The 12,791-nt window shown below is 37.8% G+C and overlaps 1 protein-coding gene across 13 annotated transcripts in view; it reads right to left on the bottom strand.

Annotated features, from left to right (window-relative positions):
- Window positions 1-12,791, bottom strand: part of RBFOX2 (RNA binding fox-1 homolog 2) — a 274,668-nt gene that overhangs the window by 13,108 nt on the left and 248,769 nt on the right. For 5 of the 13 annotated variants that reach the window (XM_055329184.1, XM_055329185.1, XM_055329196.1 and 2 more), the window contains 5 exons: window positions 11,863-11,923; window positions 8,509-8,562; window positions 8,296-8,388; window positions 7,067-7,211; window positions 374-416 (listed from right to left, as the gene is read on the bottom strand). In XM_055329184.1, the coding sequence (XP_055185159.1) occupies window positions 374-416; window positions 7,067-7,211; window positions 8,296-8,388; window positions 8,509-8,562; window positions 11,863-11,923 (396 nt within the window). Of the gene's footprint in view, window positions 1-373; window positions 417-3,323; window positions 3,364-7,066; window positions 7,212-8,295; window positions 8,389-8,508; window positions 8,563-11,862; window positions 11,924-12,791 lie in introns of all 13 variants that reach the window. The other 8 variants (XM_055329187.1, XM_055329190.1, XM_055329188.1 and 5 more) reach the window with 6 other exon arrangements.

Raw genomic sequence — 12,791 nt, 5'->3', positions numbered from 1 at the left:
TCTTTCACAGTGGAGAGAAAATGTCCCCACCTGCTAAGATCTCCAAGTATAAAAGCCCAGTTTAAATACCATGGATAAATGTGATTGACAAATTAAAAGAGGTGGCAGTGATGGGACAGTGCATAGCATACGCCTGGTGTGGACAGCAGCAATGGGACAGGAGCACTTAATTTTGGAGGAGGTGCCATCACGTATAGAACTTGACTGTGCGCTGCTGAGGTAGCAGGGCTTAGATCACACGCTCACAAGTCTCGGTTGTCCAAAAAAGCCTCTGTTCCCATCTCTAACGTGGAGCTGGAATGGTTAGTATAATTCAATTTTTTCACTGCAATCCACAATCTGATTGATTGGCAGGTCACACTGGCACTCCTACCTGAGGTATTTTAGCGCTAATGATTGGTTCCTGTAAGACTATTCTATAACAGAACACAGGAAGAGCAGTTCAAAAAACACAGCTGTGGAAGGAAAACAATCATACAAAAAGCCCACTAAGGGGCCCACCAGCCTTTTCTTTCCTTTGGATGCAAGCATGCTTTTCACAGGATAAGAATCGGGAGTAGTTTGTTATCCCTTTAAAAAGTGAATTAGGGCGAAGTACGCCTTTTCTACTGGTCAAGAAAAAGAGGGGTGGGGAGGACACACATCTATCTGCTACCCTCAGGGCTTCTCACTGGAGTCTCTTTACAAACTGCGGGCACAATTGCTAGATCTGTTCTCCAGAGAGGAACGTGCCACAAAAGAAACAGAAAGGAAGCAAATGGCTAGCAGGGATTACGGACTAACAACAGAACAGGGAAGGGATTTAAAAAAATCTCCACATTTAATAGCCTAAATTGGTGTAAATTAAAACAAAATGGGCAGCTTAAACTCTTTTCCCTCATGTTTCTTCAAGCTCTGATTCAGTGTGCTCCAAGTACCGGATAAACCCTCCACTTTTCCTATTACTAATCTATTATTTCTGAGGAAACAAGGATTCAGTGTATAGACAGATTTCCACAGGCAGGGAAATGTACAGAAAGAAGCAGAACAAACTCAAGGAAACACAGAGGGTGTGTGTGTGTGTGTCCCTTGCTACCTCACATCTGGAAGCAGGAATATAAAGTTCTCCAAGCTGTTGTTACATGAGCCTTCACTCAACAGCTACCTCAGTGTGTAGTCTAGTCTTGTTTTTCCTTAGCAGGGTCAGATACTATTGTAGCCCTGGTGACTGAATTTTCCCTCCAAGTGACTGCTTTAAGATAGGAACTAAGAAATGATAATAACATTATGATTAATTCTTTTTGTTAAGAAGTCACCACTGGTCAAACAAGTATTTCAGTAAGGTTACTAAATTATTTCTGACTAGTTTCATAAAGTGTAGATTAAAAATTTTTTTTCAAGAGTATTTTCTAAGTACAGAAAAATCATTTCTCTCTTAATAAAATCTATATTGTGAACTAAAGAAATGAAAGCACTATAAGCAAATATTTGGTTGGTTCCTTTATACAAGGTGGAAGTAGGCAAATCTAAATAAGGTAGAAGTAAATCATACTTAAAAAAAAAAAAATTCCCAAAGAAGATTAGAGAGAAAAAAAAACCCGAGCCTTTGACTTAAGAAATAATTCCAATGAAAAAGCATGTTCTAATTGATCAGATTTCAGGGAAACAATTTAAATAACATAAAGATGAGTATCATGAGAATACGGAGACTAATGTATGTGGGAGAATGTACACGCTAAGATCATATGCAAATACATATATCTAGAAAAATATCATTTGGTATAAAAGTAAGAATATTTCCCCAACCCTCAAGTTTTACTGTGACCACAAGAAAAAAGGTATCTTTCATTGCTTCTTGAAAACCATCTGAGCAAAGATGTGGATTTTAATTAAAGCACTGAGAGAGGTAATGAAATATGGATTAGCTGAGTTTTGTGCTTGGCTATAAAAAATGACGTAATCTGGGAGAGTCACAACCTAAGAAATATATATATATATATAGGAAGTGAGAGGGTTGGACTAATTCATGGCTAGGATTCCTTTAAGCATTTGTTAAACAAGGGCTAACTTTGCAGGTCTACTCTAAATAGGATAGGTGTGTCCAGTCACCTATATTATCTCAGAGGACTGCTCTATCTTATCTCTACTTCCTGCAACACACACAACCTCTAAGTACATTCTGAAAGTGCATTACAGTTTTCTCAATGCCAGAGAATCTCTGGCAGAAATCTGTGGAAACAGGTCACTACAAAGGTATACACTTACTGATTTGGGGAAGTAAGGGTGGAGAAAGCATTTCTGGACAATTTTTAACCTATGCCCAAGGAATAATTGCATGCTGACAAGTTTTTCTTAAGAAATTGTTTCTTAATGATTTGTGCGGTTTGACTAAGCTTGTATTCAGAAACAGATCATGTGGAAAGGTCTTATCAAAGATTTCAAAGCTCAAAAACTTTTGGATTCTTGTCAGTTAGATCACTTTGTCCGCATGTTAAATATGTGACAAACCAATCACAGAACTTAGCTACAAGACAGTTTTAATAATGGATAATAATAATGATGTTACCATAGTTGGTAGACTCAACAAATCCTGTGTGATCGTCAAGTGTTTGTAAGAAGAGTCTAGGTTGCTACTTATGCCACTTGCTTCCCTCCAGATGGCTCTTAAGAAGAGACCCGCCAGCTGTGGACCTTTGGATAAAGCAAGGCCTGAAGCACTGTGTTTGGTTTCCTCTCATTATCCCCACTCTTCATGGGCATCAGCTCCTCCCTTCTCTTTCACAGGGTAATGCTTTCTCAAAATATGTAAAATAGGAAAACATAGTTTAGAAAGCTTACTGCCATCTACATAACTCAAAGCTCCAATGATCTAAAGAGGGATATGAAATGAGAAGAAAAGCAAAAAGGAGAGAGAGAGCTGGTTTAAGCTAATATAACTATCCTGTTATTTATGTATGCACATGACACGACAGTAATAAAAGACTTTAAACCTGCTGATCATCTCGCAAATAAATCACTCGTACATAGAACATCTGTGGGTGTAGGGAAGGGAAAAGAATATGTCCAGTAGACTGACTCTAGCAATGATCAGGAAACCCAAAGGCTTAGTTTTTGCACCCAGGGTCAAGCGCAGTGGCAGAGAAGCATGCTTGCATTCTTAAATATATAAATATATATATATATATATCCACAAGGAAAAAGAAAATAAAAATTAAACAAATTATATGTAAAAAAACAAAAACAAAAACAAAAACAAAAAAAACCAAACCAAACCAAAGAAACAGAAAAAAAAAGGCTGGCTTGTCAGGGAATGGGGTCGAGAAGGCCCCGGTATGTGTACTTACATAGAGGTCAGCACCGTAAAATCCGTCCTGGTAAACCACACTGCAGAAAATCCACACAAAAACAAAAACAAAAAAACAAAAGAACAGAAACACATTCCGGTTATTGAGGACGGCAGCATGCACATGCGCTCTACACAGGCAGGTGATGTATGAATACATAACCGGGGCTGGGGGCCACAGCGCGTCAGTGAGAGAAACGTGAAAGTGCACACGCACATTACACAGCTCCAGGACATGCGAGGAGGCAGAGGAGTGCAAAACTGGAGTGAATACCTGGATACTTGGGAATTATAGGAAGATTAAAACCATAAAAAGCACTCCCAGAGGGCCTAACAGAACCATTGAAAGGCTGCTGGATTAGAAACATCAAATTTCCTACCCGGAGTTGTTTGTTTTGTTTTTAAAAAAAGCTTGCCCTAGGAATAAATTTCAAAATGACTGTGTGTGTATGGGGTGGGAAGAAGCATGGAGGGAGGGGTCTAACATGAAAAAAAAGAACCTAAAGAATGAGGGCAGGACCTGTATATAGAGGATGTTTCAAAATTATGTTTAGTATTTTGTTTTCACGTTCCTAGAAGTATGCACATTTTTTCTGATATCCATACATCACCTGCTTTTTTACCCTGCACATTAGACATGCGATAAGATTTGGCTGATCACACAAGCATGCAAAGTATTATTATTCAGCATTTTAAGAACCAATGCAACACCTCAGAAAAACAAGTCAATCAATTCTGACCAAAGTAAACAGAGAAATGTAATTAAAAAAAAAACACAACCAAAAATACCCACAATGCATTGCTTTCACAAGCAGAGATAATGAGCTAAAGGTTAAGGTGATTGGTCCAAGGTCCAAGAATTGAAAGGTGCAGTGGGGATCCCAGATAGTAACAATATAATCCAGAGTGGGAAGGAGGAACTGGAAGATTTTAAGGGTTCTTTTTTGACCATAAGCGCATTCATGGAACTCTAAAAAATAGAATTGATAACTGATGTTCTGGGCATGACCAAGGATCATCCTGTTTTATTTATTAAAAGGATCAAACTGAAAAAGTAGCTGATTAGCAACAGAAGGGCTTATTTTCCTGTTTAGAAAAATGAATTTGTATCAAACAAAATACATGAATTTGTTTTTGTTTTTTTAAGTCCTGGGCAAAACTAAGCTATTATAATCAAAGATTTCAAACCTTTTGAGGTATTTTTGTGCATACAGACTTCCCCAAAATATTACTTTGGGACCAAAAGACATGGAACAGCAGTAGAGATAAAAGATAAGACTTTCTACTTCATATTTGTTAAATCAAGATTTGGATATGTTTATTGTTTATTCAACTAAACAAGCTGGAAAATTTAACCACTATCTTCTCTGTTGTAATAAATAAACTAGTAAGTGAGGTCTTTAAATCATATTTTTAACTTGAATATGAAATAATTTATTTTTTGCAGGTAGCTGGAAGGTTTCTGAATTCTACTTACAATGACATTTTGTTGGGTTTACAGGGTAGGATGGTCATACTGTGCAATGCCCCAAATATGCTGTGCCTTTGTATTACACAACAGGCAGACTAAACTCATCTGTGATGCTCATTTTGCTACTACATTCTATCCATTTTCATAGTTTCCAATTGCAGTTAAAGCTTGATTATTAGAAAGTAATCTGCTACTCAACTACATTTTAGTAAAAAAGGCATCTGTTCATAATGAGAAAGCTGACAGAATGGAAAGCACTGAAGCCAAGTGGTGATTAATTAACTTTCGACTATTTCAGTAGGGGATACAGGTAAAATTTACAAACATCTCTTCTACAGAGAGGGATAGTGGCATTAAAAACAGGAATCAAGTTTACCCTAAATTGTATCACTCAGTGGGAATATTCACCTAAATTCTAGAAGAATTCTAATATTCCCTGTATCAAATGCCACAAGGAGGCTAGAGCACAATGATTAATGATGAAATTAGTTTACTAAGCTTAAAAGCAATTTTAGGCCATTCCCCATATAATACTGGACTTATTCCTTGCCATCTTCCATGTAAACTGGTGGTTTAGTTAATAAAAAAGAAAACATGGGAAATCAGCGTTCAATGTAATGCAGAGACTGGTATGGTTAGACATAAAGATAAAATATCTTTGAGTGAACACAATCCTGACACAGAGAATGGGTTCTTAAGTTTGGCCAATATACTAAAATGAGCTACATTGAGTAGGAACAAATCCAACCGTTTTTGTAAAGTAACTCAGGAAAATTACAAAATAAAGAAGTCCCATGTTTCTGGTGAGTGGTATTGCTTTGCAAGCATGACGGTTAACTCTCTTGGATTGAAATGGAAGGCGCTTCAAGAACAATTTTCCTGGTGTGCAGAACTTCCAAAAGGTTTGCTTTTATGTTTTACTTGAGTATTTCTTGATGAGGTAATACTGCATCTTTATTCACTTCTTTAAAGAGATGTCAGAGGTTGAAGGTCAAAGGTCAAGTTGAGAGAAGAAAGAATAAAATTAAAAGCAAGTAATGGCAGAAGATGGAGATGATGGAATGCATGGGATTTGAACATCTATAAATTGCAAACAAAAGTTTATTTCTAAAGCAGTTCCCTTCCAGCGGCTTTTGGAGTCTGTCCATTTCAACATGCACACTTGTCTAATAAAAATGCTTTAAATCTATGTAACAGAGGACCCCTAATGGCATGTCCACTTGGTCTAGAAATGAATGCTAAGTTAGTATACCTCAAAGCCAATTTTGCTGTCAGAAAAGGACCTACAAAGGAGTCTCTTTCCCTTTGTGTTTTAACTAAGTAGGAATGAATAGGCTCCTCTGCCCCTATGTTTATTCCTCAGGAAGAATATGGAGAAAAACCTGTCATAGGCAGAGAAAAGATGAAGAACACGAATGTCACATCTTTGAAGAAAGAAAGTCCTTGGTACAACTAACTTACTGAAGTCCACTCTTTATAAAAAAGAAAAAAATATATATATACATTTTAGGCTGATCCTGAGAAACAACTAAAAACAAAACCTGCTATCTTCACTCCTTCTCCCCCATTCAATAGCAAAGGATTTATTTGTTGCTATGGAATCATTCCACTGCATGAGACACCCTCCATACAAAAATCAAAGGGTGAAGGATGCTCAGCTACATTAGTTGTTTTACCATCATTCAGAAGCCAACTGTAGTTTAATTCTTCCTACTTCTCCCTTTCTCCCTGGATTCAATTGGACTTGGTTCATCTTTGAATTAACCTCTTGTAATCCGTTTCCTACAGAGAAAGCAAATCCATTGTGGGTAGCTAGCTCTGCTGCTCACCACCCAGGCAGTGAAACCAAAAGGGAGGGCGATGTGGTAGCCTCAGCCCCAACACAGGGCGGTGATAAGGGGGTGAGCACAGCAGATGCAGTCTCGTACTACAGTCTTGAGTTCCTATTTTGTTCTCTGCAGTAGTGTTAATCCATATTCGTGCGATGCTGAGTGAACTCCATGCCAACACACTGCTAGTAAACACAAGACAGTTCTGGCTGCTGTCTTAAGCCACTACCACGAGGGCTTAAGGTGGCCAAAATGAAGATTTATAAAACAAATTGATATTTTGTACATTCTGATGATGGTATATTTTGATTCTTGCCATCTGATCCATTAATTTAAAAATATTCATAGAATCTCTACAATGTGGCACGGCAACGTCCCAGAAGTTGTGACAGGGCCATGGTATTCTTTTCCGTCCAGCTGCTTATTTTGGAATCTAGTGCTTACCCTGGATAGGCGGGAATGGCTGTTGGAGGTACCGCTCGGACTGCACCATATACTGTCCGCCCTCTGCCCCTCAGATGGGCTCCTCTGAAAGCGGCTGCCGTGGTGGCTGCAGTCGGGTAAGGGAAGCCAGGAACTAAAGGGAGACCCAAAATATGACAGGAATGTCAACTTGAATTCAATAGCAGGGGTACAATAACAACTTGCTTTGAACCAATTCCAGGAAAGGTTGAAAGAGATTATCACATCTTTTCTGAGAAAGAAATTGAGAGACCCAATATGCAAAAACTAATGATGCATGCTCCGTTCATCATCCAATCTCGAGTGAGTTTACTCTGCTCCTTCACAGTTCTGGCCTTTACAATGCAAACTGGTGAGAAAGAGGTCAAGAAGCTCTGAGGATTACTGCCGTAGTAAGAGACAAGACTTTTAATTTCTGCAGGCAGTTTAAATTGCTTGATATTAATTCTTTAACTGGCCAATTGTTAATCTTATTTTCACATGTTGTTATGTGCATTTAATAATTATTCTTCATAAGAGCAGTCTTTTGTTTGTATGTGGTGCCAACCTCCAAGGCATACAATAATCTTTAGATATTTCATTAGTCCATTTTATTCTTTTATCTAAAATGTTTTAATCCAGAAATGTTAGGGGAGAGGAAAACGACTTCTCCCTTGTAATCCTGTGGCCTTTAGAGAGGCAGAAAGTTTCTAAAGGTCTATTTTAAATGTGCTATCCTCTGAAAAGCACACAGAGACATTTACTCCATGTTCACTGAACTCTTTTTAATTATACCTTGCTAGAGCAAAATGGCTCAGGTCAGAATGACTTCAGAGAGGTATCAACAGAGGGAGAATAATCATTAAGGCTGGAGGCGCTTCTAAATGATACTCTACTAAAAAGCCCAAAGCTGACCTGCAGAGAACATGCATATTATATTCCACAAGTACCTATTTCTTTGGTTTTAATATCAAGTGCAGACTAAAATGTTCTACACATGTCCTCAATCCCCTTGACCTTTTCCAACTATGCTTCGTGGCAATCTCAGTATCTGGTCAGAAAGATTCTTACACAGGTTAAGCAGGACGGGACACTATGACAGCATTTAACTCTCTTGAGAAGGCCTCCTCCTCAGTTATATATTATACTTGGGGAAGAAGAAAAAGACTAGGACACATCACTGTTTACTCACAACAGTCAAAATCCATGCCAGGCCAACATAGGCTACTTACTGATTAAAGGAATGTAAGTGTTAATACCCCCTCTTCCTGATAGGGGCACTGCTGCATCATTGCCTAGGGACACGTCTGCTTGAAAGCTGGATGCTGATTGCATTTAAAAAAATTTAAAAAAAATGCAAAAAGATTACAAAGGAATAGCAGATCAAAAACCAACAGATGTTGTCATGGTTAATAGGCCAAATGGAAAAATTAATGAAATACTACCTGCATATAACTCAGGGCCATATACAGCTCCAACTACGGGGCTTAATTTCCAACCTGCAATGGAAGAGAGGACAGAGAGCATTTAAGACTCCATGAGGAAAAGGTGTGATGAGGGCATGTGAAAGCTGGCTCCAGATATCCCTGCATTTAGCTCCACCCAACACTATCTTCTCTGTAGACGCCAGCTGATGGGTCACTTCCACACCTGAGCATCTTTAGGCAGAACAAGCACAGTGAAGGGATAATAAGGGGGGGGGGGAGTTGCAGTATAGGGGCAAACGGGGAGGAGAAAAACTGGGTGGGAGGAAACAGAAGGACAAAGAAATGTAAGAAATAAAAGTAAATCCTGGGCTCTGGTTTCGTCTCTCTCATAGAACTTAGAACATATTCTTTGAAAAAAAAATTCTTTGTTTTTTGAAAAATGAGAAAGGCAGAATATATGTCATTCTACACCACACTGTGATGCACTTTCTTATTCATCATCTTCACACTGTTTACTACTCTCACTGCTTTATAAAGGTATCCTCTGAATTTAAATTTGAGCTGATCTTTGACTCTGTTCAATTATACCATACTGATGGAAATCTGGGTAAGTGAAAATTCCCTTTCTTTGGGATTTACCAATGGAATTTCGGTGCAGTTAACCTCAGCCAAGTGAACAAGAAGAGACACTCAGTAATAAAATTCAAGGTACATCCCCAATTTCATGCATTTCTTGGGATTTTAAGTGGTAATAAACATACTTAATCAGTTGTTTTAGCTAAAGGATACTAGACTGCTGTTGAGTACCAACCTAAGCATTTATAAACTTTAAGTACTTGCAAACATTAGGTTTGATGTCAACTTTATTTCTTCATCCCCCTTTTTTATATTTATAGAAATATAGCAGATGTTAAAAGAGAAAAATGTACTACTGCCCATTGATAGTTAAGGAGTAGAATTTCTTTCTTTCTTTTTTTTTTTTTTTAAGGATTTTATTTATTTATTCAGGAAAGACACATAGAGAAAGGCAGAAGGAGAAACAGGCTCCATGTAGGGAGCCTGACGTGGGACTCGATCCCAGCACTCAAGGATCATGCCCTGACCCAAAGGCAGGCGCTAAACCACTGAGCCACCCAGGGATCCCCAAGGAGTAGAATTTCATATGAAAACTTTAATCAATAGACTTTTATTGAATTTTACACAAATAAGCAAACATGCTCCACTATTTTTCTGAAAGACTGGAGACAGTATTCAAGAGAAACCCATTTATCCTGAACCAATCTAACCCCCGTTCATTATTTTATGTGCTCATAGATGGTGAACACATGATTTTACATAAAAATTGGGCAAATACCTCAGTTCAAATGTTACCGGAGTTGTAAGAACACAAATGTTCTACAATGTCAGACAAATCAAGTAATTCCAACCAATGTAAACTAAACCACTGAGAATTCACTAGAAGGCATCTAGCGCACTCTTTTCAGAAGCTTTAAACCACAAGCAGCTGTTGGCCTCTCAAGTTTGGCTTGGTTAGGCTTGAGTATTAATTTAAAATAATATTTTAAAAAATGACTTTTTTCTTCCTGCAAATGGCACCATTACTTAAGCATTCCCTTAAGTATATTACATATTTTAATAATGGTATGTAATGGTATGCTGTCAATAATACTTTGAGTACGTTTAGTTTTTTTTTGTATGTTTGGTTTTGTACAAATTTACAAAGTATTTTGACCTTCACAAAACCCAAAGGGAGAGGTAAGATAGGTACCACATCTGGGACAATGAATAAGTACTATACTTCTTTGGGCTTAATTTCCTAAATAATAAGCTAAGAGAGGGCTGGATTTTGATGACTTCTATAGAGGCTTCAGGTGCTAAAATTCCGTGATCACCAATTAATAGAGATGAAAACAGAATCAGGTTAAAAAAAATTGGTCCAATGACATAGTAAAATGACTCAAATCTACAAGTAGAATTTCTGTCTTCTCAATTCTAGTCAGTGACTCTTTCTACCACAGCATTCTCCCTGGATCTAAAGGAAATGTAACTTTGCCTCTCCTTCCTATTTTGTTTAAATGAGTTATTATCAAAATTGCAGAAACTTGTTTTTGTTATGGGCACTGAAAAAAAAAAACAAGAGGTAAAGGGGGAGGCAGTGGTATCACAAGATAGACCATTGATAAATGGGTAGGCAAAATGTAAATTATGCTGATAAATGCAAATTATGCTGATCTGTACCATCTGTTTGAGAAGCTGGGCTAAATCTATCTGTTGAAGACATCATGGAATATACTAAGATACTTATACTTGATTTTAGGACATTACCAGCAAATACAATACTCATCTAGCAGTAGATTCAAACTTTTAAAAAGCAGAAAATATCCCATTTGATTCTAGATAAAATTTCATGTAGAGCCCCAATATATAGGACACAGGAGTTGCTGCAGACCTCAAGACCCAACCCATGGGTTTCCTTTCCACCCTTCCCCTAGAGGCTCTGCAGATCACAGCTGGCAAAACCACTGCTGCACTGCAGATTCAAAGTAAATTCTTTTTTAAAAAAAACTATATTTATTCATGAGAGAGAGAGAGAGAGAGAGAGAGAGAGAGAGAGAGAGAGAGGCAAAGACACAGGCAGAGGGAGAAGCAGGCTCCATGCAGGGAGCCTGACGCGGGACTCGATCCTGGGTCTCCAGGATCACACCCTGGGCTGAAGGCGGCGCTAAACCACTGGGCCACTGGGGCTGCCCTCAAAGTAAATTCTATCTCATTTAGATAAATGAGTCTGGATTAAACTGACAAGTGATGTAAAAGTTCTGCTTTTGTTAGGCACAATATTCACAAGGTTTCTTTTTCAATGAGAAATATTTATGAAACCCACCATGTAACATGTAATCATGGAATAGAAGATAGAAAACCATGTGCATCATGGCTGTTAACTCTAGAGCCTACCTTTAAAAGTAGAGCAAGGGGTCAAGAATTATTCCATTCATGCTCAGGAGCAGGGAGGGCTCAGTACTAAAAGTAAGCATTGGTGGGCATGTATTATGGAGAAGCCTATCCTACCACAAAAGAACTACAGCAGTTAAAAATGAGGGTGCCCCAGTGGGACTCCACTGGGTTGATAGGTAACCTCAAATGACGTGTTTGCACTGTATATGAGGAACTTTATGGAGACCATAACAGCTGAAGTACTGAAAAACAGCTTAATTCTAAGAAAAAAAGTTAACGGTAAAAATACTCTCCTAGTAAAGAAAATACTTCAATCTAAATTAAACTGCCATAAGACTGAAATCAAGATGATTACCAAAAGTCCACATATTAATACAAGAGTAAGTGACATCTTTCTGAAGATGATTTGTAACTTCTTACCATTTGCATATGGTGTGACCATCTTCTTATTGGTCATTACACGTGCTGTAGCATTATTCACCTAAAAATACAAAGAAAAAGGAAGGGGTAGGGAGAAAGTAGACCACATTAGGGAACCTGGAGTTGCTCATCTGATAACACAGCACTCAGTTTAATAAAATGTAAATTTCAGAGAACATTGATTTAAAAAATTAATATAGCAATATAAAATATTGATATATAGTATTTTAATTAAAGTGTTTATAAAATGAGGCTAACAAGAGTAAAATGCAGTTTCTTGGTCTCCAAATGGAAAACTCGGGCTATTTTACCAATAAGTACTCCAAAGGAAAGATATATTCGTAAGTTCTTTTGGAGATCTCTTAAAATAGAGAAGTCTCTGAATTATGGAAAACACAGAAGAAATAAATTTGAAACAGCTCTGTTTGCAAACGAACTTTGAAGTTCATTAATAAAAGAGGCTTGCCACATGGGCTAGGAAATAGATTTATAGGAAGGTAAGAAAATAAATCTATGGATTTCACCTGTACTAATGTTCAGAATTGTTGATGACTGTAAGATTTTACTGTTAAAAAAAAAAAAAAAGCAAAACCCAAAAAACCCAAAAGACCAGAGCTTAGAATCCCATGTTGACCATCTTGAGGACCATTCTGAATTTTCTAGACTATGTGGTCTATACATTTAAGAATAGGTTTTCAGAAGGCCTTTAAATGAGGCATTAACTGAAAAAAATGAAGCTTCAGTTTCTTTTGTTTTATGGTTCTCTCCACCCTCATTACAGAAGTGCAGAATTTAGAGCATTCTCAGTGCTAGGGTAAGTAGATGTTACAAGGATGGCGCTGATGACAAAAAGATGAATGGAGCCTCAAAGCCAGAAGACTGCAGCCCAGTGTCAGAACCAGCCTAAAGCTCTTGCAAGGAGGGTGCAG

This window comes from Nyctereutes procyonoides, unplaced genomic scaffold, assembly GCF_905146905.1.
Source record: "Nyctereutes procyonoides isolate TBG_1078 unplaced genomic scaffold, NYPRO_anot_genome, whole genome shotgun sequence".
In the NCBI taxonomy this organism is placed as follows: domain Eukaryota; kingdom Metazoa; phylum Chordata; class Mammalia; order Carnivora; family Canidae; genus Nyctereutes; species Nyctereutes procyonoides.
Note: the sequence above shows the minus strand (reverse complement) of the source record. Positions and strands in the feature narration are given on the sequence as shown.